The 26,095-nt window shown below is 49.2% G+C and overlaps 1 protein-coding gene and 1 long non-coding RNA gene across 6 annotated transcripts; one reads left to right on the top strand and one right to left on the bottom strand.

Annotated features, from left to right (window-relative positions):
* Nucleotides 1-252: 252 nt before the first annotated feature.
* GNAT1 (G protein subunit alpha transducin 1) lies at nucleotides 253-18,190 on the bottom strand. 4 transcript variants are annotated; one of them, XM_001368162.4, is made up of 9 exons: nucleotides 18,070-18,190; nucleotides 14,041-14,083; nucleotides 13,639-13,780; nucleotides 12,663-12,820; nucleotides 11,031-11,159; nucleotides 10,418-10,547; nucleotides 9,498-9,651; nucleotides 8,444-8,638; nucleotides 7,808-8,012 (listed from the first exon to the last, which is right to left on the bottom strand). In XM_001368162.4, exons 1-8 carry the CDS (start codon nucleotides 18,173-18,175, stop codon nucleotides 8,448-8,450), a joined length of 1,053 nt encoding a protein of 350 aa, XP_001368199.1. In that variant the 5' UTR covers nucleotides 18,176-18,190; the 3' UTR covers nucleotides 7,808-8,012; nucleotides 8,444-8,447. The 4 variants fall into 4 exon arrangements, 1 of the variants encoding a protein (XP_001368199.1); XR_008913467.1 differs by lacking the exons at nucleotides 9,498-9,651; nucleotides 10,418-10,547; nucleotides 11,031-11,159; ... (2 more) ...; nucleotides 14,041-14,083; nucleotides 18,070-18,190 and adding an exon at nucleotides 253-483 and having other exon boundaries at nucleotides 7,781-8,012; nucleotides 8,444-8,713; XR_008913465.1 differs by lacking the exons at nucleotides 9,498-9,651; nucleotides 10,418-10,547; nucleotides 11,031-11,159; ... (2 more) ...; nucleotides 14,041-14,083; nucleotides 18,070-18,190 and adding an exon at nucleotides 3,943-4,386 and having other exon boundaries at nucleotides 7,781-8,012; nucleotides 8,444-8,713.
* LOC103104650 (uncharacterized) lies at nucleotides 8,739-26,001 on the top strand. Of its 2 annotated transcripts, none has more exons than XR_001623741.2 (6): nucleotides 8,739-8,847; nucleotides 9,571-9,678; nucleotides 10,439-10,711; nucleotides 12,646-12,830; nucleotides 13,972-14,217; nucleotides 18,684-26,001. It is a non-coding gene; the product is annotated as an uncharacterized LOC103104650 (long non-coding RNA). The 2 variants fall into 2 exon arrangements; XR_470564.3 differs by having other exon boundaries at nucleotides 12,646-12,826.
* The last annotated feature ends 94 nt before the right edge of the window (nucleotides 26,002-26,095 follow it).

Genomic DNA, 26,095 nt, shown 5'->3' on the forward strand with positions numbered 1-26,095 from the left:
TTCAATTAGTTAAATAAATTTTTAAAAAAATGAATGATTTGGAGAATTTTTCAGATGACTATAGATAGCTTGGGGTTTCTTCCCCTTTAGAACTGCCTATTAATATCCTTTGACCATTTTACCAATTGGGGAATTATTCTTATAAGTTGAATCAGTTTCTTCTATATCTTAGAGATAGGATATTTATCAATATCTTGTGGCAAAGATTTTTTCCCAATTAAATATTTCCCTCCTAATCTTAGCTGCCCGGAATTTGTTTGTACAATTTGTTTTTATTTTTATGTAATCAAAATTGTCCATTTTGTTTTCTGTGATCTTCTCTATCCCTTGCTTGGTCATGAACTCTTCCTCTCTCCTTAGATCTGAAATGTAATTTCTTCTTCATTCCATTTACTTGGTTATGATCGTGACCTTTTATATCTAGGCCATATATCCACTTGGAGCTGTTCTTGCTATCGGGCATGTTTCCATGAGATTGGAAGGCTGTGAAGAATAGGAGTGGTTCTGTTGAATAAAAGAAAAATGAATGTCCTGGCTTTTTAAAAATAGAAGATAGAATCTTCAGTGATCTTAATGTTGATCTCTGGGAAAATTCTAGATAGGATTATTGAGGAGGTGGGAAGTAGGTATCTAGAAAGAGAAGCAGTGAGCATAACAAACTTGTGTGGCTTTAGCAGGAAAGGTCATATGGGACCAATCTACTTCCTTTGTTGACAAAGTACCAAAAGGATGGATCAGAGGGATGTTATAGATAAAATTTACAAGTTTATGAAAAGCATCTCGTGCCAAAAAGATGGAGATATGGGGAGTAGATGATAGTATAATTAGAGGAATTTTAAACCACCTCAGTGACTAATCCTTCATATCATCTTGGAAGAAGGTCTTAAATGGAATGGATGAAGAGTTAATCTTTGTCCTGGGCTATTTACATTTCTCTTCAATTACTTGTATGAAAGGTATAAATGGTATCCTTTAAAATTTTTCTGATGACCAGGGGTCTAATGAGGCTCAAACAAGATAATGGATATGAAGTACTTTGCAAGTCTTAAAGAATTAAAAAACTGCCCATAACTAGAGAGCAAAGTAGATAGAGGGCTGGACCTGGAGTCAAGCAGACTCGTCTTCCTGAATTCAAATTGAGCCTTACAAGTTGTATGACCCTGGATAAGACATTTAACTCTGATTGCCTCAGTTCCCTTATCTGTAAAATGAGCTAGAGAAAGAAATGGCAAGCCACTCTGGAGAAAACCCCAAATGGGGTCACAAAGAGTCAGACATGACTGAAAACACTGAATGACAACAACAACAATTATTATCATTATTCAATTACTCACCTCTAGTCTGGTAATGACTTTATTCCCTGAGCCTGGAATCAGGAGGTCCTAGGTTCAAATTTGATCTCAGATACTTCCTTGCTATGTGACCCTGAGCATGTCACTAAACTGTTTGCCTAGGCTTTGCCCTTCTGTCTGAGTTGTTATTGACAGGAAGTAAAGGTTAAAAAATTAATTAAAAAAGAAGTGATTTCTTGAAGTCTTGAGTTATGTTCATATTTCCATAGTCACAGTTTATGGCAACCACTCTTTTGTCTGTTACAGTTATTGATGAAGAAACTGAGACTGAGAGAATGGAAAGGAATGTCCAAGTCACCCAGCTAGTTAGACGGAGCAGCCTGAACACGTTGGGGTGGGTAGGAATAGCTCCTTCTTGCCTTGAGAAAGACTTTCTTCAATGCCCCTGACTTGTAGCTATTCAGATTCATGGGAACCTCAAGGTATGAAATGGAAAAATCATTTCTATTCCGGCCCAACAGGAGGGCTCCAAACCCTCCTTCCCTAGCATGAATTCCAGCACTAATGATGAGAAATAGTATTAATGGTAATGACTCTTGACTAAGTAGGTCAGAAAGCCCAGCCTGGGTCTAGGGTCAGCTTGAATCAGAGGGAGAGGGTGGTACTGCTTGCTTCCCTGAGTTCACAGTATGGTGAAGTGGAGGGAAAGACCTAACCATGACCTTAAGCCCCCTTCCTCCTCCTCCATCCCCTTCTAACCGCTCTTCACCTGCCTTCTTAACTCAGTCCCCTGCAGTCCCTGCCCTCGCCTCCCTGAACCCAGTTAAGCACTTCCTTCCAGCCTGGTCCTCACGGAGCTCCTTCCTAGAGCATTAGAATTCTTGACATTCTCTCATCCCCCACTCCCTAAAATGAAAAGAACTTCCTCTCTCTCTCTTTCTCTCTCTCTCTTTCTCTCTCTCTCTCTCTCTCTCTCTCTCTCTCTCTCTCTCTCTCTCTCTCTCTCTCTCTCTCTCTCTCTCTCTCTCTCTCCCTCCCTCCCTCCCGCCCTCCCTCCCTCCCTCCCTCCCTCCCTCTCTCTCTCTCTGTCTCTTTCTCTCTGTCTGTCTCTCTTTCTTTCTCTCTTTCTCTCTCTCTTCCACCCTTTCTTTCCACCCCCACTTTTTCTCTCTCCCTTCTCTCCTCTCTTTTCTCTCTCCCCTTCTCTCCCTTTCTCTCTCCCCTCTCTTTCCTCTCTCCCTTTTCTCTCCCCTTCTCTCTCTCCCTCTTTCTCTCTCCCCTTTCCCTTCTCTCCTCTCTCTCTCCCCCCTTTCCTTTCTTTTCTCTCCTCCTTTTCTCCCCCCATTCCTCTCTCTCCCTTACTCTCTTCACCTTTTCTCTCCCTCCTGCCCCGTCCCTTTTCTCTTCCCCTCTCCTCCCCTTTCTCTCTCTTCCCCCCTTTCCCCCTCTCTCTCCCTCTCCCCTTCCCCTTGTCTCTCCCCCCATCTTTCTCTCCCTCCCATTCTCTGGATCCTTCCCATTTTCTCTCTCTCTGTCTTTCATTTAACTTCTCAATGAGCCCTGAGCCTGGGGCTCACAAGGGCCAAGCCTAATCCCTTTCCTGTCCTCCCTCTCTTCCCCCCCTCCACCGGAGGCCAGGCCGGGAGGGAGGGCCCTTCATTGAGAGTTAGCAAGGTCAGGGCCCTGCCAAGGTTCTGCTTAATCTCCCATCAGCCCAGAGGCTCGGGGCCTCTAGGGCTCCCACTGGCAGGCTCCGGAGCCACCTGGAGTGTGTGAGTGTGTGTACATGTGTGAGGGTGACCTTGAGCAGAGGGGCCCCAGGGTGCTCGATGGGCTCGGGCCCCTGGGAGGGGTCCAGAGTCTTCGCCTCCCCTTCAGGATCCAGACTCTCCCTTCCAGCACCCTGTGTCGAGGTGCCCTCTTCCCAACCCCAGGACCTCTTTGATCCCACAGACCAGAGCTCTCCTGGCCCTGAATCCAAAGTTACTATTACTGATCCTGCTCATTAGTGAGTGCCTAATTACATTGTGGGGACGCAGAGAGGAAAGAGTCCGAGGCGGCTTGTAGGCTCCCCAGAGACTCTCTGGAGGCTCAGTGACTCAGGCTGGCCTTGGACAGGGGTTCCAGGACCTGACTGGACCCCGGGGAAGTCACTTAATATCTGTGCAGCAGCATATGACTCCTACGGTCAAATATCAACTCCTCTGATTGACATTCAATGCTCTTCCCAATCTGGCCCCTTTCTCTCTTCTCCTCCCCTCCTGGCCAGCCACACGGGATTACTTGCTGTGTGCCTGATGCTCAATCTCCGGACACCTTGCTTTTTGCACTAGCTGTGCCTCATGCCTGGCACGTTCGCCCTCCAGAGTTCTGACTGGCTTCCTTTAAAACTCAATACAAGTTGGGGTGCAGCTAGATGACTCCGTGCATAATGAGCCAGGTCCAGAGACAGGCGGGCCCTGGGTTCAAATCTAACCACAGACCTAGCTGGGTGACCCTGGATGAGTCACTTAACCCCTACGGTCTACCCCTTACCACTCTTCTGCCTTGGAACGGCTACTTAGGATTGATTCTAAGACAGCAAGCAAGACTGTCTTTTAAAAATAAAAGATACATGTTCCTTGAAAGTAGGAATTATTTTTGTTTTCTTTATATTTCTGAACTCAGCACCATTCCTGGGACATAATAAATATTGAATAATTGATTGAGTTTTGTTAATCATTTTAGTCTTTTTTTAATTAGTGATGTGACGGGGTGGGGAGCTGCTCTCGGGTCTTCCTGCCTAGGAGGTGAGCTCTTTGTCCTTTCTTCCACAGCTGCCTTTTGGCAGCTTGGATGTCAGATCCATAGATGGGGCTCCTATTTTACGTAAAGATTTTTTTTCCTCTCATTTTATAGCTTCCTCCTTGTTTTAGCTGCATTGATTTTGTTCTTAGGAAATCATTTCCGTTTCAAGTGATGGGAATGATCTGCTTGTCTTTCATGACGATTTCCGTTCCTCCTTTGGCTAAGCTCTCCCTCTCCTCTTCCCCTGCTTCCCCCTAGCCCAGGAAGGTATCTGAGCTGGTTTGCCTCTTTCTTTTTTTAACCACATCTGTAAAGTAGAGATAACACGTGTATGACCTACTTCATGGGATTGTGAGGAAAGCATCTTGTAAACCTTAAAGTGCTATGGATCTATTATTAGATATCGTGTTGAATGCTAATAGGAGAGGTGCGTGGCCCCTGGGTGGGCTTCCCAAGACAGGAGCCCTTCTCAAAGAACCCCAGAATCCCAGGTTCTCTTCTCCAGTGTGACCAATGATCTCTTTTTTAAAAAACAAAAACCCTTATTTTCTGTCTTAAAAACTCTAAGAAAGAAGGGCAAGTGTAATAATTTAAAATAAATAAAATATAACTAAATAATTAAAAAGAAATAAATATTATTTTTAATTATTACACAAAGAATAGGAATTGTCCGATAGGGTTGAGTGACTTGCCTAGGGTCACATAGCTGGGAAAAGTCTAAATCCAAATTTGAACCCAGGTCTTCCCAACTCCAGACCTGGTGCTCTATCTACTATGCCACCTACCTGCCCCACAATGAGCTCTCTGTTTGCTTTTAATTCTTACCTTTTGCCTTAAAACCAAAGGTGTATATTGATTCTGATGCAAAAGAGTGGTAAGGGCTAGACAATGGGGGTTAAGGGACTTGCCCAGGGTCCATCAGCCAGGAAGTATCTGAGGGAAGATTTGAATCCATGACCTCCTGTCTCTAGCTGTGCCCCCACCCTTACATGTTAAGACAACTCCTTGCCTTCTAGAGGGTCGTGTGTTTGCCTCTGCTCTACGAGGCTGACGAAATCATCTTCCTAAAGCCCAGGTCTCCCGGTGCCACGCACACCTGCACCCACCTCCACCGGCCCCAGATCCCTCAGTAGCTCCCCGTTGCCTCTGAGAGAAAATACAAACTCCTCCTCCTGGCAGCTGGGTGATAAAGTGCTGGGCTTGGAGTTCCAACCCGGCCTCAGAGGAGAAGGAAATGGCAGACCGTTCTGGCATCCTTGCCAAGAAAAACCCCTGGCTAGCTCCGGCCACGAAGAGCAGCTTCGCTCGGCCCTTCCGGCATCCTTGCCCACCTCTCTAGGCTTATTCCCGCTGGCTTTTCTTCCCCCTGCCACCCCTCTCCACATTCCAGCCAGACTGGCCTAGTGGCCAAACTCTGGGCTGCCTCCTTGCTTTCCCAAGTGGAGCAGGCTGTCCTTCCTCGCCTCCTCCTGGGACCTTGGAGCTGCCACAAGAGCTCCTTCCCAGCTCACTGGATCTTTAGGATCCTGCCGCCCCTTCCCTGGCTTTCCTGACCCCCTCCATCCCTGAAAACGTTGGCTGGAAGCCCCCCGGTGACAGCTGGCTCATCACCTCTCGGGGGGCCCACCAGGGCTGTTCAGCCTCTTCCCTCCCCAGGCAGGAACCCACACCCCCTTCCAAAGAGCGAGCCGGGGGCAAGATACAATCTTTATTGCGGACTGCTGGGAAGGAATGGCCGAGTCTCCATTTCCATGTGCACTGGGGCTCTAGCCGTGGTACATAGTAGATTCCTATACAAGAGGTGCCCCGGGAAGGGGCTCATCTCTGCATCTCCTCTGCAGGGCTCAGGAAAAGCTTGGGGGGACAAGCCCAAAGGGACGGCAGAGGAGCTGGAGGGATAGCCTGCACCGTCTTTGGGATTCCTAGAATGAAAAGGGGTGGGGGGGAGGGGGCAGCAGTGGGGCTGGGAGGTTGGAGTAGGGAACTCCCCCCTGAGGAAAGCCCCTTCTTGTCCTATCCCCGCAACACCCCGGGAGCACAATCCCTGACTCTTGATGCATGTCGGGCTTGAGGTTCCCATCCCCAGGGCAGGGGATGGATCAATAGAAGCCAGTTCTCTGTGCCCTAGTCCGCCCCTCGGGACCCAATGGCCATTGGCCAGGCCTCGTGGTAGGGGCCTTTGGTCCCGGGGACTGTCAACACTAGCCTAGCCTCCTACTCCTTTCCTGGTCCTTCACCCCTGCTCCGATGCCTATCTGATGCCCCCAGAATAGCTCTGTGGCCCTGAGAGGGCCTGAGGTGAGGACTTTTGGGGGATCGGAGACCAGGCATGGGAAACAGAGGGGCCCTAAAAGGGAAAGAAGCTCCGACTCCAAGCTCCGCACCCATCCCTTTGGGGCTGAACCCCAAAGAGTGGTCCAGAGGGAAGGGATCTCCCCTAAACTCAGGCATCCTGACTCCCATGTCCCCGGAGTGGGGACAGCAGGGTTCAGGCTGATCTAAGGGGTCCTAAAGATCTCACGCCTCAGCCCCCGGTGTGTGCTTTCAGAAGCTGGGGTTGGGAGGGGGGAGGCAGGGAGGCTCTTTTAGTGAGTTTGGGTTTGGGTTTCCTGAAATTCCCTCGTGAGTGGAGGCCTTGGAGCTGACCAATGCCCCCTGCCAGGCTGGGCACACCAGGTGCTAGTTCTCTCACGTGGAGGTGGCAGAGCGGGGCAGGAAAGGGGTGGGGTGGCTCATGGACTTTTGGGAGGAGACGGGAAGGAACCTGAGCGTCCCCCCCAACCCCTGACTCCCGGGCAGCCCTAGGCCAAGGCCAGATCTGGAGGGCTATTGGTCCTGAGGAGAGGGTGGCTCAGGGCCCGTGGGGGGAATCCTGGAGAGGATGAACCTGCCGTCTCCCCCTCCCCAGTCCCCCGGAACAAGGGTCTTCCTCTTCAACTCTAGGCTAGAGGCTATGGGCAAAGCTGAGTCATTCTGCCTCATTCCAACTGGTGACCCGGCTGGGGCCAGCCTGTGTGGGGCTCAGGGGACCATGAGAGCAGAGCCGTGAAGGGCAGGCCTGGGAGAAATAGGATATCCTCCCCCCAATGTTTCCCCAGGCTGGCCGGCTTGAGGGAGACTCAGCCAGGAGCCTGGGCTCTGGTGTGGGACTGGGAGAAAGGGGAAGGTGAAAAGCTCCTTGGAAAGGAGCTGGGGGTGGTTAAGGAAGTGGGCTGCTTGAGACAGTGGCCACAGGGGCTCGCCTGCCTGCACCGGTCAGTGACTGGGGGGGGGCGCTCCTCAGCTCCTCAGCTCCTCAACCTCACTTGAGCCTTTCCCCCTGCCCTTCCGTGGACACTGTCCACCTGAGGAGAGGGAGACCCGGCCCAGAATAACTGAGAAGCCGGAGCTTGGCCCTTACCCATTGAACAGGAAAGGTCATGGAGGAGCCATGGAGCCCCTGGAGCCAGCTGGGGTTCCCATTTCTGAGGGACTAAAGAGGAATTCTGGACCAGAAATAAGGGGGAGCCAGAGGAGGCAGAATGGAGGGTTACCTAGAGGGCAGCATGATCTGCGCAGAGAGCAGACTTGGGCTCAGGAGACTTGGAATCAAATCCTAACTGCTACATTTACTAGTAGTGTGAGCTCTGCAAGTCGCCTCATTTCCCTGAGCTCAGTTTCTTCATCTGTAAAATGCAGATAATCATAAGCGCACTACCTACCCCATAGAGCTGGCATGAGCAACGTGCTTTAACTTATACTGAAATCTCTTTAAGAGCTGAGGTCGTGGGAAATGCGTATCACTAGACAGCTTCGTTTCTGAGGCCGAGATCCTGTCTTATCTAAGTTTCATAGCTGCCCCAGCACGGCGCTCTGCACACAGTAGGCTCTTTGTGCACCCCCGCGATGGAAGAATAAATGAGTGCTGCAGGACAGTGCCGCAGTCTAGGCGGGCTGGGGAAAGAGAAAGAGAAAGAGGGTCAGGGGTGAATGTGTGTTGGGGAGACCAAGGGCCCTGGGAGGCAATAAGAGCCCCTACTGGCTCATGGCATTAGGGGAAAGGTGGGTGGGCTGCTTGGAGGAGGAAGCCGGGCAGTGAGTGGAGTGATTTGACCGGGAGGACGAGGTTGAAGTTTGGGCCCTCGTCCAGGGCAATGGCTATCCCAGCCCTGAGGTGTGATCAAAGTCTGGGGTGAGACACAGACTCAGCTATGGGCAGGATGAGGCGGAGCTGGACGGGTCTTCTCGGCCAGAAGTCGCAGGGCCGGGTCTTTCCCCGGGGAGACGATGGAGGGGGCAGGCTTGGGAGGCCAGGGGAGGTCTGGTTACTGAGCTTGTGCCTGAGGCAGGGGAAGGAGCCCTGGGCTGGGCAGGCCGGTCCTCACCGGCTCAGAAGAGGCCGCAGTCCTTCAGGTTCTCCTTGATGATGATGTCGGTGACGGCGTCGAAGACGAACTTGACGTTCTGGGTATCTGTAGCACAAGTCATGTGCGAATAGATCTCCTTCACGTCCCGCCGCATGTTCAGCTCCAGAAACTGTAGTTTGATGTAGTTCCCCGCGTCGTCGTAGGTGTTGGGGCCTGAGGGAATCCAGATGCGGAAGGGGCTGGTTCTGTGGGTTCTGATGCGGCCCCACTGCCCCGCCCCGCCCCCGCCCCTCCCCCACCTCAGTCCCCCTACGCCCCGCCCCCTGCCTCACCTGCCCAACTGCCCTAAAGGGCCCGAGCTGGGGAGGGGTTAGAGAACGGCCGAGGACTAGCGGAGGGAGCAATGGGAGTCGGGAGAAGGGGTCAGTGCCGGGTGTGAAGGCGGCAGGAGAAGTTAGGGATAAAGAGTCAGTAAAGGAGGAATTAGGACTGGAGGCGTGGGAAGGGGACTCTTGGGCGATGGGGATAGAGGACTGGATCGAGGATGGGGATGAAGGGTCAAGGGCTGAAGGGGCAGGACATGGCGGGTAGGGATAGGGCCCGAGATGGAGGGTAAGTACGGGAGACTGAGGCAGGCAGGGTTTAGGGATAGAGGGTCAGGCATAGAAATGGCGCTTCCAGGATACGGTGGGAGGGCTTGAGTGGGAGACGGTGGGGTCACGGATGGGAGGTGGATGGGTTCAAGGACCGAGACTAAGAACTGGTGATGAGAATCTCCATTCAGAAGTGGAACTGGAAAGCCAGGCCAGTTTCGGGAATCTGTGCCCCACGGGAGAGCCCTCTCTACCCTAGGAGGGATTGACTCCTAGAGAAGCTAGGCTACAGCCTGGTGGGGATTTTGGTGGGGATGGGGTGACATCTAGTGGTCACATCTGGACCATAACGGTTCCTGGGAGTAAGGAGGGCTGAGGATGTAGAGGACCTAAGCGGATGCTGAAGTCAGTGGCCCCAGGATATTCCCAACAGCCCAGGAAGGGACAGTAGAGAGGAAGGCTTGGGCAGCCTTTCTCACCATCATAGTCAGGGAAGCAGATGTTGAGAGGGGCTTTCTTAATCTTCTCAGTGAAAACGTCCTTTTTGTTAAGGAACAAGACAATGGAGGTTGTGGCAAAGTAACGATGATTACAGATGCTGTTGAATAGATGGAGACTCTCGTGCATCCGGTTCTGGGGGAAAGAGTGGAGAAAGAGCAGGTTGGATGCTGGAAAAGCCATAGCGGAGAATTCTGGGGCCCAGGGAAAGCTCATTTGAGGGGAAGAGATAGACCCTAGGATTTAAGCTCTTGTGAGGGGAGACACCTGGGCACCCTCTCCTGTGGGAGGGAATTGGGGATTCCTTTCTTTAAGCAGGGTATGCCCCATGGCAGTCAGGTTATGGGTCCCCAGGACAGTCTGTCCTGAATAGGTTCAAGCATGCTGGGAGGTGAGGTGCCCATGCTCCCGAGTCTGGCCCAGCCCCTTACTGCCTGCCTCATACCCAACCTTTGATCCCTGATTATTGGAGAGGGCAGCAAATGAGGTAGTAGTAGTAGAAAAGGAATGATGGGCCCTGGAAGAGGGTCTTCATGGCAAGAGACCCCTGAGTAAAAGCCAGTCTAGGGCTAGGTGAGGGACAATAGGCAGTGGACCATGAAATGGGGAGATAGCAAAATGGTAGAACAAGGACAGGCACCTTTAAAAAAATAAACCAAAAAACCCTTATACTATGCATTGGTTCCAAGACAAAAGAGCAGTAAGGGCTAGGAGTTAAGTGACTTGCCCAGGATCACTCATCTAGGAAGTGTCTAAATTTGAACCCAGGACCTCCTGCCTCTAGGTCTGGCTCTCTATCCACTGAGAGGCCTAGCTGCCCCCATTATGATCCTAATCATTGACAACTCCTAAGCCCTCCCCCAAGACTTTCCTCCTTAGGCAAACAGGAGCCTATACCCACCACTTCATCATCTTCCACCAGCACCATGTCGTAGGCGCTGAGAGCAGCAATGAAGATGATGCAGGTGACGCCTTCAAAACAATGGATCCATTTCTTCCTCTCTGAGCGCTGACCACCCACGTCAAACATTCTGCCGGAGAATAGGACACCTCCTGGACACCAATCCCAGATCTCCTGACCCCAAGCTCCCACTTGGGAGGAAGAGGGAGACTGACCCCATCCCTCCAGAAAAACAAAGTATAAGCACTCATTGAGCCTGGAGGTCTGAGAGGCAGGGGGAGCTCAAAAAGGAAGGTAGGGAGCCTGGAGAGAGGGAAGGGAGGCCTATGGAGCTGAAATAGAGATTGGGGATTGGTATGGGTGGTGAAGGAGGATTCAGTGAAAGGGATGGAATGTACAGAGAAGCAATGAGAGAGGCAGAGTGAGAGTTTGGGGAAGGGAATGGAGGTGTCAGAGACAAGATGGGGGACTCAAGGAGGGAGATGGAAATTCACTGAAAAGACAGAAGGATCAGGGCCTCAGAAAGGAGGATGAAGGCTAAATGAGGGATGGTTTTAGAGAGAGGATGGAGAGCTCAGGGAAAGGGGATGGAGGCTTAGTGTGGCCTCTTTACCTGAAGTTGAGATCCTTGAAGGAGAATTGGGTCTCAATGATGCCTGTGGTCTTAACTCGAGATCTCAGCACGTCCTGTTCAGTGGGCACATAGCCAGGGGTCACCAGCCGCTCCAGGTCTGAGAGGTAACTGGCCAAGGAGTAGATCCAGATGGGGTTGGGAGGGACCCCTAGAAACAGGGCTGGGGAATATTCTTGGATCTCAGCATGACAACTTGGGGAGACTTCAGAGGAATTCTGATCTGAGCACAATGGATAGGGAATGGGGACTGGATCTGTGATTTTACTGATACACAGAATTCCAATGAGGAAACTCCTGTCCCTGCAGGTTGCCACTTTCTTTGCAATGTGCAGATAAATGGTACAGTGGCCTCTGAACTAGGCAGACTTAGGTTCATGTCTACTCTCTGAGTAAGATATAAAGGGCCTTGGGACAGCTAGTTGGCTCAATAGATAGAGCTCCAGGCCCAGAGATAGGAGGTCCTGGGGTTCAAATTTGACCTCAGACCCTTCCTAGCTCTGTGATCCTGAGGAAGTCACTTAACTCTCATTGCCTAGCCCTTGCCTCATTTCTGCCTTAGAACCAATACATAATATTGATTCCATAGACATTTTAAAAGACCTCAATACAAGGGGATAGGGATGGTCAGGTTGACTCCCTGGGAAATGGAATGTGTGCCAAAGGATTCTTTCCCAGGAGGTGTTTTAATCCCAGTCCCTATACTATCTGACTGAACTAATTCTACCTCTTCTGGGGCTCTCATCTGACTCATCTGTCAATGCCCTTCCATCCCACCCCAAATTATCTGGGTGACCCAGACCAGAAATCTCTGCATCCCTACAATGGTGTCTGCCATATGCATCAGCTTCCTGTTCCCCAACCTGGATTCCTTGCCCCCACTCTCTTTTTTCCCAATCCACTCTCCATCCAGCTCTGACCCATCAATCTCCTGCTCAGAACCTCTAGGTGCCCCACCATTGCCTACTGTTTATTGTGCTCCAGATTCATCCTGCCCTTCATTCCCTGCATTTTTCCTCTACTTGAACCTTCTCCTCATGCTTGGACTAGACCTTCCCTTCCCTCACCTTCCTTCAGCTGAAGTTCCTTCCTTCTTTCAAGGCCCATCTCAGGTGGCATTTCTTCTCTGAAGTCTTTTCTACCAGCCCCAGCAAAGTAAAAGTGATTTCTAGCTTTAGATTTTCCTAGATCTCTCTCTCTCTCTCCCCGCCTAGAGAACCTTCTCCCTTTCTGATCTCACATTCTTTCTTAGCTATTTGCCTATATCTCCTATCCCCTTGTTTGACGAGGAGGTCTTTGAGGATGAGGAAGGTCTTGTTTTCGTCTTTGAATTCCCAATGCCAAGCACAGGGCTTTCCTAAAGGCATTATTTTATAAATGCTTACTTGGTTAATGAGCATTTCTTACACTTACTCTGTGCCAGGGTCACTGTGTAATGGAAGGTGATCTTAGAGGGAAGGCACTAGCTGTAAGGATGCTGTTTGAATTAAATTGGTTCAAGGCAGCAACTGATCCCTAAAGCCTTGGGTTCTTGACCCATTCCAACCTCCCTGATAAGAGGAGTAATCCCTTTCTGCCCGCCACATCTGTCCTCTAGGGTGCCTGGGAACTCACTATCCTGCGGAGTCATTGAGCTGGTATTCAGAGGCTCTGTCAAAGCAGGCCTGGATGCCGGAGTCCTTCCACAGACGCTGAATGATGTCAGACATTTCCTTGGGCATTGTGCCTTCCTCAATGGTGTCTGCCATGTGCATCAGCTTCCTTGCATCATCCTGGGGGTAGGTAAGATTGTGGTCAGAGCTCTCTGGGGTGAAGGGTGGGGGAAACAGGGAAGAGGGGGAATGAAAACCAAAGTATGAGGGTGGAGAGTGGGTGGAAGAGGCTAGGGCAGGGATTAGAGGTGGGAAAGGGATGAAAACTTGGGAGAGAATTAATAATGGAAAACCCTCTTCCTGACATGATTGGTTATAGCCCTCCTAAACCTTGTTTGTTTAACCTATTTATTCTTGTCCTACCCTTCCCTTTTCTGAATAACCTAGCCCCTGACCTCTAGGTCCCAGGGCTTCCAGCTCCATCTCTACCTTGAGTGACTTAATCCAGGTGTCCTTGCCTCCCTTTACCTCCTAGGTATCCCAGTCCCCATATTTTCTGAATGAACCAACTCTCTCCCTTCTGGTACTCTCATCTGACCCTTTGATGGTCCCATCAATGCCCTTCCATCCCACCTTGATCCATCTGGGTGACCCAGACCAGAAGTCTCTATGTCTCTACAAGTACATCTACCTCTCCCCATTCCCAGGGATCAAAGTCCTACCTATTTATTTGTGTCCCTGCTGGACTCCTTTTTTGAGTACTCAAGCCTCAGGGACCCACCCCCCCAATATTTGGCATAATAAAAAAAGTACTAGACTTGGATAAAGAACTGAGTTTGAGTTCCCTCTCTGAATCTCAGTTTCCCCTCTGGAAAATGAGGGGATTGGATTCAATTACTCCTATGATCCTGTCTGTGACTCTACCAGCTACGTTCAAGGTTCCTAGTCTGCATCCCCCTGCTTGCCCCTACCCAATGCCTGAAGAACCTGAGTCTTACTTGTCTGGCTGAGTCTCCATACTGGATGTTGAGAGTTGTCATGGCCCGGACAATGGCCAGGATGGATTGCAGGGTGTTGCCATAAATAATAGCAATAAACTCCAGGCACTCCTCTAGGGAGTAACCATCTTGATGGATAATTCTGGAGATAGCCAAGAAAGAGTTGGATCAATAGTAGGTGGGAGTCATGTCCCATATGGATGTCCCTGATGGCTGGGCAATGGGTCTGGAGTTCAATTTGGTGGTGGTGGGAGTGGTGGGAGTAGGGGTGTATGTATCTGTGCAGGTGTGTATACATTCAGCATATACTGGGTCTTCCATTCCACTACCCAGGCCTTTCCCAGAAGATGGTGCTCAGGAGGATGGGAGAAGAGGGGAAAGTGGAGAAGGAGAAACACTTACTTCATCTGCTTAACAATGGTGCTTTTCCCAGACTCTCCAGCCCCTACAGAAAGAAATACAAATGTACCGTGAACTCCCTGATGGCATACCTTCTCTGAGAACAATGACTGTATTACTTAGGTTTGAGAGCTTCCCTAAGGCCCAGCACCCAGGAAGTGCTAACAAGAGAGCCTATGAGTAAGTACATAGGTTGGATGGCCTATTGATCTCAAATACAATTGGAAAGAGGATGGGGAATGCTAGACCTTGGAACAAAAGCTGCCTCCCCCCCAAGCCAGCTAAAGAGGTCCTATGGCAGGACTAAGTGACCCAAGGATTATTCCTTCTCCAAGGGAAGGCTCTTCAAGGCACCATCCCTCTCTCTGCCTTCCCCCCCAGAGATGGGGTGTTGGACTAATGCTCCCTCCACCACACCCCACAGGGAAGGGTGAGGTGGGATGTCCTGCCAAGGATCACCCTGAGAGCTTAAGAAGGAATTAACATCTTTCTGGGTTGGGCCTTGGGATCTGGGTAGATTGGGAGGGGGGCAGGGAGAAGAGGAAATCAGGGATTATAAAGAGAAAGAAAGGAAGGAAGGAAAGAAGGAAAGAAAGAGAAACAAGCAAACAAAGAAAGGGAGTAAGAAAGGAGAGAAAAGGAAAGGAAGAAAGAGAGGAAGGAAGAAAAGAAACAGAAAAAAGAAAGCTACAAAGAAGGGAGGAAGAAGAAGAGAAAGGAAGAAAAAAAGGAAGCTAGCTAACTAGGTAGATAGATTTGCTAAGTATCACTTATTAAGAATTTAGTATGCTAGGCCTGGAGACAGGAGTTCAAATCTGACCTCAGGCACCTCCTAGTTGTGTGAACCTGGGCAAGTCACTTGATCCCAATTGGCTAGCCCTTACCAGTTTTCTGCTTTAGAACCAACACTTAGTATTGACTAAAAGATGGAAGGATACTAAGCCCAGGGGATATAAATATAAGTAAAAAAGGTAGTTCCTACCCTTTCATTCTAATGAAAGAAGACAATATATAAAATGGAAGAGGGAAGGATACTGGTGGGCCAAGGCAAAGTCTGGAGATTGATTGAGTAGAGCCAGGAGGGACCAAGGCTTCTATTCCAGGGTTGTTTTATGTGAGTGTGGTGGAGTTGTGGAGAGGAATTAGGGCAGAGTTAATGGGATTAATGGGTTTAGCCTTTTCCTATCCCTGAACTTCCCCTTTGCCCTCAGAGAATTTTCTGCCACTACCCTGGGAAAAGGCTGAGATTCCATATTATTCCAAGAGAGAGAAAGCTAAGTGACTCGGTAACAGCGTGGTAGGCTTGGAGTCAGTAAGTTCCAAGTTTGAATTTTAACTTGAGCAATACTAGCTGTGTAATTCTAGCAAGTCATTTAACCTGTTTCCTTATCTGCAAAATGGGGATAATAATAGCACCCACCTGGAGGATCAAATGAGATAATAATCATGAAGCACAGTGCTAGGCACATAAGTGATATCTAAATGTTAGCGATTATTCTTATTAAAATCACTTTACTAGGGCAGTTTAGGTGGCTCAGTGAATAGAGAGCCAGGCTGGGGACAAAAGGTCCTGGGTTCAAATATGGTGTCAGGCACTCCCTGGCTGTAACCCCCATTGCCTAGCCCTTACTGCTCTTCTACCTTTGAACCAATAAATACTATTGATTCTAAGACAGAAAGTACAGCTTTTTTTTTAAACCTAATCACTTTTCAAACTTTAAAGCTTTAAAGTTTTTATTATGAATCCGAAATTCCATTGTACTAAATGGGGAAATTGTAGCCAACCTCACTTGATTCCCATTTCTGGATATTCGGCCCAGCAGAACAATGTCCTTGTGGCATTGAGATGACCTTGGGTTCTCAGGGGGTTATGCCGGAGGAAAGAAAGCTCTATTAGTTCCTACAAGAGTGGAAAGGACCACCACGTATGGACTGAGCTTGTTGCCCCAGGACCAAGCCTGCTAAGAAGGGAAAAAGCTGATCTGAGTAGGCTGGCCACTAAGTGATGAATTCTCTGGCCCTGGTGTCCCATGAAACAATACAACAAACATGCTCTAGGAATGTGTGTGTATGAGAGCCAAACCTTTGTAACTTAATACCCAATGCATTTTAAATGTCCTTGGGGAGTTGGGCTATCTAAAGAGTCCTGGAGGGACCACAGTGAAATAAAGATCTTAGGCTCATAGGAGCTTAGAGTTGGAAGGGACCCTGTAGCCATCTAGTCCAGCCTCCTTATGTTACTGAGCCTGAGGGAAGGGAAGTGACCAGTACAAGGTCATATGAAGATCAGGGATAGGAATGCAGGAGCTCTGACTCCAAAACCAATGCTCTTCCTACCCTGGTAGGCCAAATCCTTTTCTAAAGCCCTGGTGTCTCTCTGGTTGTTTGGTCACTGTAACTGGATTATATAGATGGAGTTTGCTTGGAGTGGGTCAATTTGTATACTTATTATCAAAGAATTCTTCACTTTACAAAAGGACTTTCTTCTACAAGAGTTCCCTCTTTACAGAGTGGGACCTCCTCAGTATTTGTTTACAGATCAGATTTTGCATGCTTCAGATCCCTTGTTGAGGGAAAATAGGGTGCACCAGAGTCAAGTGCATTGGTGCATTGAGGGAAAATAGGGTGCACCAGAGTCAAGATTTAGACTTGGCTTTATTATAGCTGAAACCTCTGGCAGTTCGGTTTCTCAATCTGTGCCTCACTAGCAGGCTCCATAAAATGAAGAAGTTGAATTAGAAGACGTCTAAGATGTCTTCAGGCTCTGACATGATATGATTCTTAGGATTTCCTAATCTATAAAATGGGGATGATAATCCCTGCCCTGAGACCCACTTTGGGCAGAATTGAGCCTCAAAGGAGTAACCAATCCGAACGTTCTTTGTAAACTAAAACATCCATACATCTATTGAGGATTGGCATTGTTGGAGGTTTGATATTATTCAGTTACAAGTTTAAAGCTAGAAGGGACCTTCGAATGCCAGTACATTACAAAAGCAATCTCTCTAGGACATGGGTTTTTGCTGTTGTGGGAACCCAGGCAATTGCTGACAAATCTCTAAATTCTACAAGAGGATAACTGACTTCTCTATGGTCACATAACTGGGAAGTAGAAGAGGTGGGATTTGAACTCCATTATTCCCAATCCCAACCAAATCTAGCACATTCAATACAAACACATTCCCCCTCATTTTCCATATACTTAAGGACTTAATCCAAGTTTGCCGATTTGAATTAAGTTGACTAGAAATGAGCGGTGTCTTAGAATAAAGAAGGGGGCTTAGAGATCAGCTAGTCTGTCCCTTCTCATTGGGCTGGGGAAGAAATCAAGATCCTAGAAGGAAAGAGACTTGCCTAACATCCCATAGTTTTAGCGACTGAATTGGTACTCCAGTTCAGGTCTCCTTGGTTTACATATCTTTTTAGGAGCCTGGAGACAGTCTCAGGCAGAAGCCCATGGACTCCCCAGCTCCCCCAGAGAGAGCCATGGTTGATGAGGGCCATGATTAGATTAAAGGGATGCCTCTGTTTTCTCCATCTAGATACATTTATTTATTCAGTGACCAACTCGGGGTGCCGGTTACATCCATAATCTTATGGCAGAAGCAGTCTAGAATCGCCAGATAGCTTAAGGGGTGATTATTTTCATTGTAAAATGTCCTCAGCTAAACTGAGGGTGTGATTATCCACTTACAAGGACTCCCCTGGTTAAGGGACTATTATTCATTTTACAAAAAGTTCTTCCCTTCTCCATAGAGTCCTTCAGAACCCCCACGTATTCAGTTGCCACCAAGCTTGGTTTGGGTGCCCACCAGTCACATAAAAGGAAGGGACCTCTGGAACCCCTGACCAGTCTGTCAGGGAGGAAACAACATCCCTTTGCCCAGATTTCCTTTCATTGACGATGTATGAATTCTCTCATCATGAATTCAGTTGTCATCTGGAAGGCTGTCCATTCCCACCTTCCCAGACCTGTCGAAGACCAATGCCTCTTCTCCTTCCCAACCCTACCCTGGGAGCCTCTCAATTTACCTAGCAGAAGCAGCTTCACTGTCCTGGCATCTTTCTCAGCATCTTCTTTCAGCTTCTTTTCCAGTTCTCTTGAGTGTTTCTCCTCAGCACTGGCTCCAGCCCCCATCTTCCTGGCAGGGCTGGGGGAAGGAGGTTGGTGAAAGGGCAGAAAATATGGATCAAACTCTTCTGAGGAGATGGAGACCTTCAAACCTCGGGCTTAGCCCGGGCCCCTGGCCCTCTTCCCTAATACCTTCTTGGTCCCAGGAAGGTCCAAGATAGAGTGAATGGGGCCCTTCCATACCTCCTTCCTGCTTTGGACTGCTTAGCAGGATTTAGGGGCAAGGGGGCTGTCTGGGAGCCAATAAGGACCAAGGACAGGTGAATCCGGCTCAGGAGAACCCCTGTCCCCCTCCTCCCTCAGCCATAATCAGGCAGTGGCCCTGTCCCCAATCCCTTCCAAGCTGACTCTGTGCTTTCCCCCTTTACCTCCAATCATGGGGCCAGGGAGTCACAGAATCTCTCAAGAGAGAAGCTTCCCCCCACTGACATAGAGGTTGTTTTTCTGTGTATATTCTGAGTCCTTAGCACGATGCTTTTCACACTTAATAATTTTGTTTTCATTCATTTGTTAGAAGCCAGAAATAGCCTTGAACCTGGAGGTTAGCCCTAATCCACTTCCTGGACTACCCCAAAGACCTCCTGGACCCCAAAGGTGGGTTTAGAAGCCTTGAAGAGACAGAGGAGACAAGAAAGAACAATATTTGAACAATGACCACATCCCTTCCCAACAAGAACAAAACTGGAACTCAGCCATCCAGGGCTGAGGAGGCCCCCTGCCTTCCCAAAGTGGTGACCCCTTCAAGGTGATCCTGGGACATATTCTTAGAGACCTTGTTCATGGACTCCATCCTGGGGGTAAAGGGAAATGATTGGGGCTTGAACTCCAGGACACCAGGCTACAGGACTCCTTGGGTGTGGGGGCGGGCAGGAGGGGGACATCTGTGACAGAATGATCATGAGCCAGAGTGAAATGACTGAGTGTTTGGTGTGCCTGTGTGTGATAGCTGGGGGGCATCTGTAATGTCCTCATATGTCTGTATGGACTATGTCGTGGTGGGTGTATCTGTTTGAATCTACAGATGTGCATATCTCTGTTTATTAATGTGATTCCCTATTTCTAGAATCTATTAGAGTTGAATGGAAAGGAGAGAGGTCACAGATATTTTAAAGCACCTACTATGTGCCAGAGGCTATATCAAGTACTTTATAAATATTATCTCAGTTGATCCTCTCATAATCCTGGAAGGTAGGTGCTATTGTTTCCATTTTGTAATTAAGGATACTAAGGCAAATGGTAGTTAAGTGGCTTGTCCAGGTCATATGAGTAGATGAGTAGTATCTGAGGCCCAATTTGAATTTATATCTTCTTGACTCTAGCATGACTTAGAGGTCATCTATTTCAACCCCCTTACTTTACAGACTAGTAAACTGAGGCCCCCAAAGAAGGTGGTCATTGAGCAAATTAGTGGCAGAAGCAGGCCTTTGCCAGATGGACTCCCATCCTAGGGCCCTTTTCACTATATCAAAGATAAGTTCAACAAACTTATTCCGAGCACCTTCTATATGGGGTACTACTACAGGAAAACATGGAAATGGCAAAGACTCAGGACCTATCTTCAGGAAGCTGGGAAGAAGTAGAGGAGGGCTAGACTAGAGCTCTGCTCAGGGAAGACTGACCTCAACCCTATTTTCAGGAAGTTCCAGTTCAAGGGAGGTGTGAATGGAGATATTACATACACAGAAATTCTTCACTGTAGCTCCGTAATCCTCCAGGATGGGCAGACCCTTAGCTAACATGAGCCGAAGCCCCTCCATGACTAATTATTCTGTGCAGCTTTCATTAAGGTCCCCCAAATATCAAGGATCCATCCAATAAGTAGGAGGGTTCCTCTGGTTCTTTTAATACCTTTTTGGTTTTTAAACCCTTACCTTCCATCTTAGAATCAATACTCTGTACAGATTTCAAGGCAGAAGAGTGGGAAGGGCCAGGCAATGGGGATCAAGTGACTTGCCCACGGTCACACAGCTAGGAAGTGTCTGAGGCCAGATTTGAACCCAGGACCTCCCATCTCTGGTTCTGGCTCTCAATCCACTGAGAGCTGCCTCCTAGTTCTTTTAACATCTTGAGGGTTCAGCATTTGGTCAGTCCATCGGGCGGTTTTCAGTCTTGAAACATGCCTTTCCCCAAAATGTAAGTCCTTGGTTATGGCTTTCATGCCACTTCTCCAATTCAGTTTCCCCCCAACACAGCAAACATTTGGCATGCACCTACTTCAGGCAGAATACCATGCTGGGTGCTTGGTTGGGTGAGATATAAAGTTTTGCTCAGATATGATTCCAACTCATCTACCTTCCAGTTTGACAGCAGGATATGAGATCAGTACTTTGATGGATGGGACCGTCTCCATGTGGTCATTCCCACCAATAAACTGCAACCCATTCCTGCCCTCTTGTCCTGGGTGACTCCTCTCCATGGCCTCCCATGGATGCTCCGAAGGGGATCTACCCAATAGGCTGGGAATCCTCCTCTAGTTCTTTTGGCATCGCATGGACACCAATGGAACTGTCCATTGGTCCACGGCCAGGCTACCTTCTCTTCTGGTCACATATCTCTAGTGGCATTCTCATGCCCAATTCTTGGCAATGAGCCAATGTCTCTGGATTCTAGTCTGGCCAAGCCCATGGGGCACTTGTCTATGTGGAGCGGGGTCTTTCCATTGCCCACTGATGTACCCGTCACCTGGATTCTCTTCTTAGGATGTGTCGGGGAACCACAGAACCTGATACTTTGGTGGTAGGAATCATTTTCCTAAATGGAATCCTGCCCCCATCTCCTGCAGCCCAAGAGAAGACCATGGGCTCCCAGGATTTGGAGCTAGGTTTTACAAAGGAGAGAAGTGACTGCTCTGAGGTCACTGCCAATAATGGACAGACCTGAGAATCTCTGTGGGTCCTCGGACCGGAAATCAATACTCCAGACCGACTTTCTTCCAGTTCTGATTCTGTCACTGACATTAACATGAGGTGTGACCCTGAGCGAGTCTCTTCTGCTCTGTGTGACTCAGTTTCACCATCTGTAAAATGAGAGGTTTGTACTCTCATTCTTTAAGAGTTCTTCTAACTCTTCTGCTGGGTGATTCTTCTACGATGACCTTCTTGTTGAGGAGTCTCCAGTGACCACTAGAGGGCACAAAGTGCTCACAGACAGAGCCGTGTAGGAGCCTCACTACCCCAGTCCAGGCAGAGAGGATCAGGCCAGCCTCAGTGTGCACACCTGCCTCACTTTTACCCTAAAAGCAAAACTGCTAAAAATTGAATCTTGGATGCCGTAGTTGTCTTGTCCTCTTTCCCTCTTATTTCTTAGGGGACTTTCTCTTCCCTTGACTCATTGGCTCATCCCACTGGCGAGGTTTCATAATTAAAAACAAACAAAAAAACCTCTTACCATCCATCTTGATTTCAATGCAGAAAAGTAATAAAAGCCAAGTCATAGGGTGAAGTGACTTGCCCAGGGTCACACAGCTAGGAAGTTTCTGAGGTCAGATTTAAACCCAGGACCTCCTCTCAATCCACTGAGTCATCCAGCTGTCCCCTTCTGCACTTTATTATTAAGGAAGCTGACACAAATCTATCCCAAGAAAAGACAGGAGACAATCTAGCTCAACCTTCCCATTTTACAAATGAGGAAACTGAGTCTCAGAGAAAATGTTATTTATCCAGTGACACACAGGTACCAAATCGAAGAATTGGGACCTATGTCTTAGTCTTTTGACTTTAGAATTCTGGGTTCTTTCCATTATTCTAGGCTAGCTAGAATTTCTGCAGTGGCAGAGAGGGTTTACCGACTGTCCCAATGCTATTGTCACTTCCAGTCGTTCCCCACTTTTCTCAGTAAGATAAACAGGGAATGGGTTCATCTGGCACCACTCAGGAAAGTGATGTTGGGCTGGCTCTGCCCAGAGCTGCATCATGGCTCATTCCTCCAACTCTAGTTGTGTGAGGGCATGTGTGTGGAATGACGATGCCCATGAGCTCCCCCAAGGACCACAGGGACTACACAAGGGAAGGAGATCCTCCAAGTCCTTTTCCCTCCAAATTCTGCCTCTCTCCGTGATGACTCCAAATACCTGCTCTGACTTTTCCTTGGGCTAGATGCCCTTTTGTGCCTTAGTTTTTCTACCTGTAAAATTAGTAGATTGGGGGGCATAGGTGGCTCCATGAATTGAAAGCCAGTCTTAGGGTCCGGAGATGCTGGGTTCGTAGATAGCCTCAGATACATCCTAGTTAGGAGACCCTGGACAAGTCACTTGCCTCCCCATTGTCCAGCTCTTATTGCTCTTCTGTCTTGGAACCATTACAAGTATGTTGGACTATATGGTCTTTAAGGTGCCATGACTCTAAAGGCAGAGAAGCTGGGTTCAAATCCTGCCTTTGATGTTTACTGCCTGTGTGGCCCTGAGCAAATCACTTAATCTTCCCCAAACTCAGTTTCCTCATCTGTAAAATGAGAGAGTTGGTGTAGGTGGCTCTTGAAATCTATTTAAGTCTCTAGTCCAGGCAGAGACTCAGGCTGGGGTCCCTTCCAGCTCTTCCACCCATGATCCTAGGGTTCTTGTTGTTCTAGTCTGACCTGGCAAATACACACTAGACACCAAAAAGACGTTGAAGTCTTCTTCTGAACTCCTTTATGGAATAAAGTTGCCTTGCTCTGAGGATTGGGCTGAGACCATCTAGCTTCATCTACAGAAAGCCCATCCAGCCGTTACATGGCCTTCCTTACGAGGCCTTCTCCCATCTCCCCGTGGCTCACTGCCTTTCCCTTCAGACCCCACAGAGCGCTCTAGCCAAGCATCTGGAATGCTCCTCCCCTTTTTATTTTTGGACCAGACTTGTGATTTTATTTATCAGTGTAGGGGCTCCTGGCTGGTGAGAAACTTTCTCTGGCAAAGCAGATCTCTGCAATTTCTAGCCTCAGAGAGCTGCCTGGGCCACTTGACTGAAGTAACTCATGATGGTCAGAAGTTAACAAGTGGAACTTGAACTCGGGGCTTCCTGACTCCAAAGACAGCTCTCTATCCACTAGGCAAGGGACCAGCGTTTGTCTACCTTTATTGTGTATTACTGGGCATTATGGGTACCTGATATTCTCTGGGTCAATGGGATTCTCTAATCCCATTTGGGTTCCACTCTTGTCTCTAGCCCTGTCCTCCCTCAAGCAAGTTGCTTTTACAGCTTTTGGGTTCCATTTTGAAATAAGAAGATTGGAGTAGACCCAGCCTAAGGTGGTCTAAATCCCAGGATCCCCCTCTTCTGGATTGTGGGCTTCAGAGGGGCAGAGATTGCTCTAGATTATCCGAAAGGGATTCCTCTCCGCGCTCAGGACAGGGCTGCGCACAGTAGGGACTTTGTAAATGTTCACTGAATTAAAGGCTGGGCTGGTCTCTCTGTCACACACAGGCTGAGACCAGCAGCAGCAGCAGCAGCAGCTTCTTTCCTATGATTTTCCTAAACACTGCCTCCGAAGGGCCCTCAGCACCTGTTCTTGCCCCAGCACCCGAGCCTGGCTTGAGGTGGCCACTTCCCCACTATGCTGACACGCAACTCGGAGCTTCTCCGCCTGCCCTGGCCTCTCATCAGGGGACAAGCTAATGACCTACTGTAATGCATCGATGCACCAGGGCGAGTGTGTGTGTGTGTGTGTGCGCGTGAGAGAGAGACAGACAGACAGACAGACAGAGACAGAGAGACAGAGCTGGAGAGAGGAGAGAGACAAGGAGGGCGGGAGAGGGAGAGTGAGGGAAGGAGGGAGAGGAAGGGAAGGAGGGAGGGAGGGAAGGAGGGAGAGGAAGGGAAGGAGGGAGGGAGGGAAGGAAGGAGAAGGAGGAAAGGAGGGGGCGAGAGATGGATAGAGAGGGAGGGGGGAAGGGGTGGAGGGAGGGAGAGATCATATAAGGGAGTTCATGGGAAATTCCTCCAACACAGAGGCTGAGGGTAGAGAGGAAAGGGTAGAGTCCAGGCCCTGGTGTCAGACATCCTGAATTTACAACCTGGCTCTGAAACTTCACAGCTTCTCCCTAAGACTCAGTTTCCTTATCTGATAAATCTGAATGAATATTCTTGCCCTAACTACCCTCATAAAGGTGTTGCAAGGAAAAATATGAACTTCAAAGGAGGAAGCTGCCAGGTGTGGGGAGAGCCCAAAGACGGAGGTTCCAGTCCCGCCTCTGCCACCTGCCACCTGTGTCCCAGGGCAAGTCAGGTCACCCACTCTCCCTGTGCTTTAGCTATGTCTCTTTAAGATGATTAATTGTAGAATGATCCTTGACCCGCATTGGCAGGGCTTCCCTACATCAATAAAGCTCTGGGCCGTCCCCACTAATTGTCCCCTCATGCATCTGACCAGGGAGGGGCTGTGCGTGTGCTTGTCAATCGGGGTTTGCTGGAGGGGGGCAGACTGAGGATTCTTTTCACTTGGCCCCAGAAGGACCAGTGGGTGCCGAGAGCAGTGTGAAGGATGGTGCATGATGCAGTGGAAACAGTGCTGGCTAGGGAGCTGGAGAATCCGGGTTCAAATGCTATCACTGACACGTCCGACTCTCTGCCTCTGGGCTGATCTAACCTCAGAGGCTCGTTTGTGCCTGAACAAAGATCCTTTCAGCCACCTTTGCCGATTCATTTGTGCCGTCCTCTGGGGGCTTCCATTCTTCAGACAAACGGCCATCCAGGTTAGTCTCAGAGCTCTAAGGAGGTCCCTCCAGAGGCAGCCGATGGCATGACGGGACAGCTCTCGTAGGTAGAAAGCTTGCTCTCTGCGCTGAAATTCTGTCTTTGTAACTTCCATCCAGAAGTCCTGGTTCTGCCCTCTGGGGCGGAATGGAGCAAACCTCTAATCCCCTTTCCACAAAACAGCCTCCAGATGTTTCAAGCCAGCAAACTACTGTAGCTTTAAAAAAGCCTATCCTCAGGCTAAACGTTCTCCCTTTACTCAGTGGCCTTCCAGCCTCCCGGCCTCTGGGTCCTCATCAGTAAAAGAGGAGTTCCTCCCAGCTCTGCATCCTGCAATTCCTAAATTGCTGAAGGTGATGGAAGAATTCCTGAGGTGGGAGGCAGGATGCGGGGTTCCCTTCTCCAGAGGCCCCCAGGCCAGGACCCCTTCCGTCATCCACTCCCCTTAGGATTGAGGGAATGCTGGGTGAAGGGTGGAGGACAGACTGGACTCAGAATCGGGCCTGGACCAGTCCTTAAGACAACTGGATCCAACTCCGTATAAGGAAAAAAGTCCGAACAATTAGTTTCATCCAACTGGGATGGGCTCTGGGAGTTGCACCCCACCGGAGGGCCACTGAATGACCATTTAGCTGGGATGGTGCCCAGGGAGAGAGCACGCGATGGATTATTGACTTGGCAGGGCTTCGGAGATCCTCGAGGGATCACTAGGTCAGAGAAGGGTAGCTGGGAGGGCTCTCGGACCAGACAAGGCAAGAAGCATTTTATTAATCAAATCCTGTTCCAGGTACTGGCCAACAAAGACCTAAACACAAACGAAAACTGCAAGTCCTCTAGTCCAGCTCCCTTATTTTACAGATGGGGAAAGAGGTCCGGAGAGGTTATAAGTGACTTATCCAGGGTCACAGACTGCATCAATAGTGGGATATAATCCCAAATCCTCTGAAACCCCTCATTTTACAGATGGAGAAAGCGAGAGCCAGAGATTTGATCCACTGGTCTAAGGTCACCCAGTTCTGCCTACCTTCTCCGACTCCCAAATGTAGCCCCATCATCCCAGCCAGGAGGGATTTCTGCTTAGGTATAGGTTAAAGGTTCCTGCCAACCCCATCCTTGAAGGCAAAGCTCAGAGGACAGGAAACTTGCCCAAGGGCATACTGCTTGGGCAGGGTGGGAGCTTACCCAGGGCATGTATTCATGCGCGTCTGATGGTAGGGTGCAGCCATTGTCCCCATCCCCACCAAGGAACACGACGGAG

Source organism: Monodelphis domestica, chromosome 7 (genome assembly GCF_027887165.1).
Source record: "Monodelphis domestica isolate mMonDom1 chromosome 7, mMonDom1.pri, whole genome shotgun sequence".
NCBI classification, from domain to species: domain Eukaryota; kingdom Metazoa; phylum Chordata; class Mammalia; order Didelphimorphia; family Didelphidae; genus Monodelphis; species Monodelphis domestica.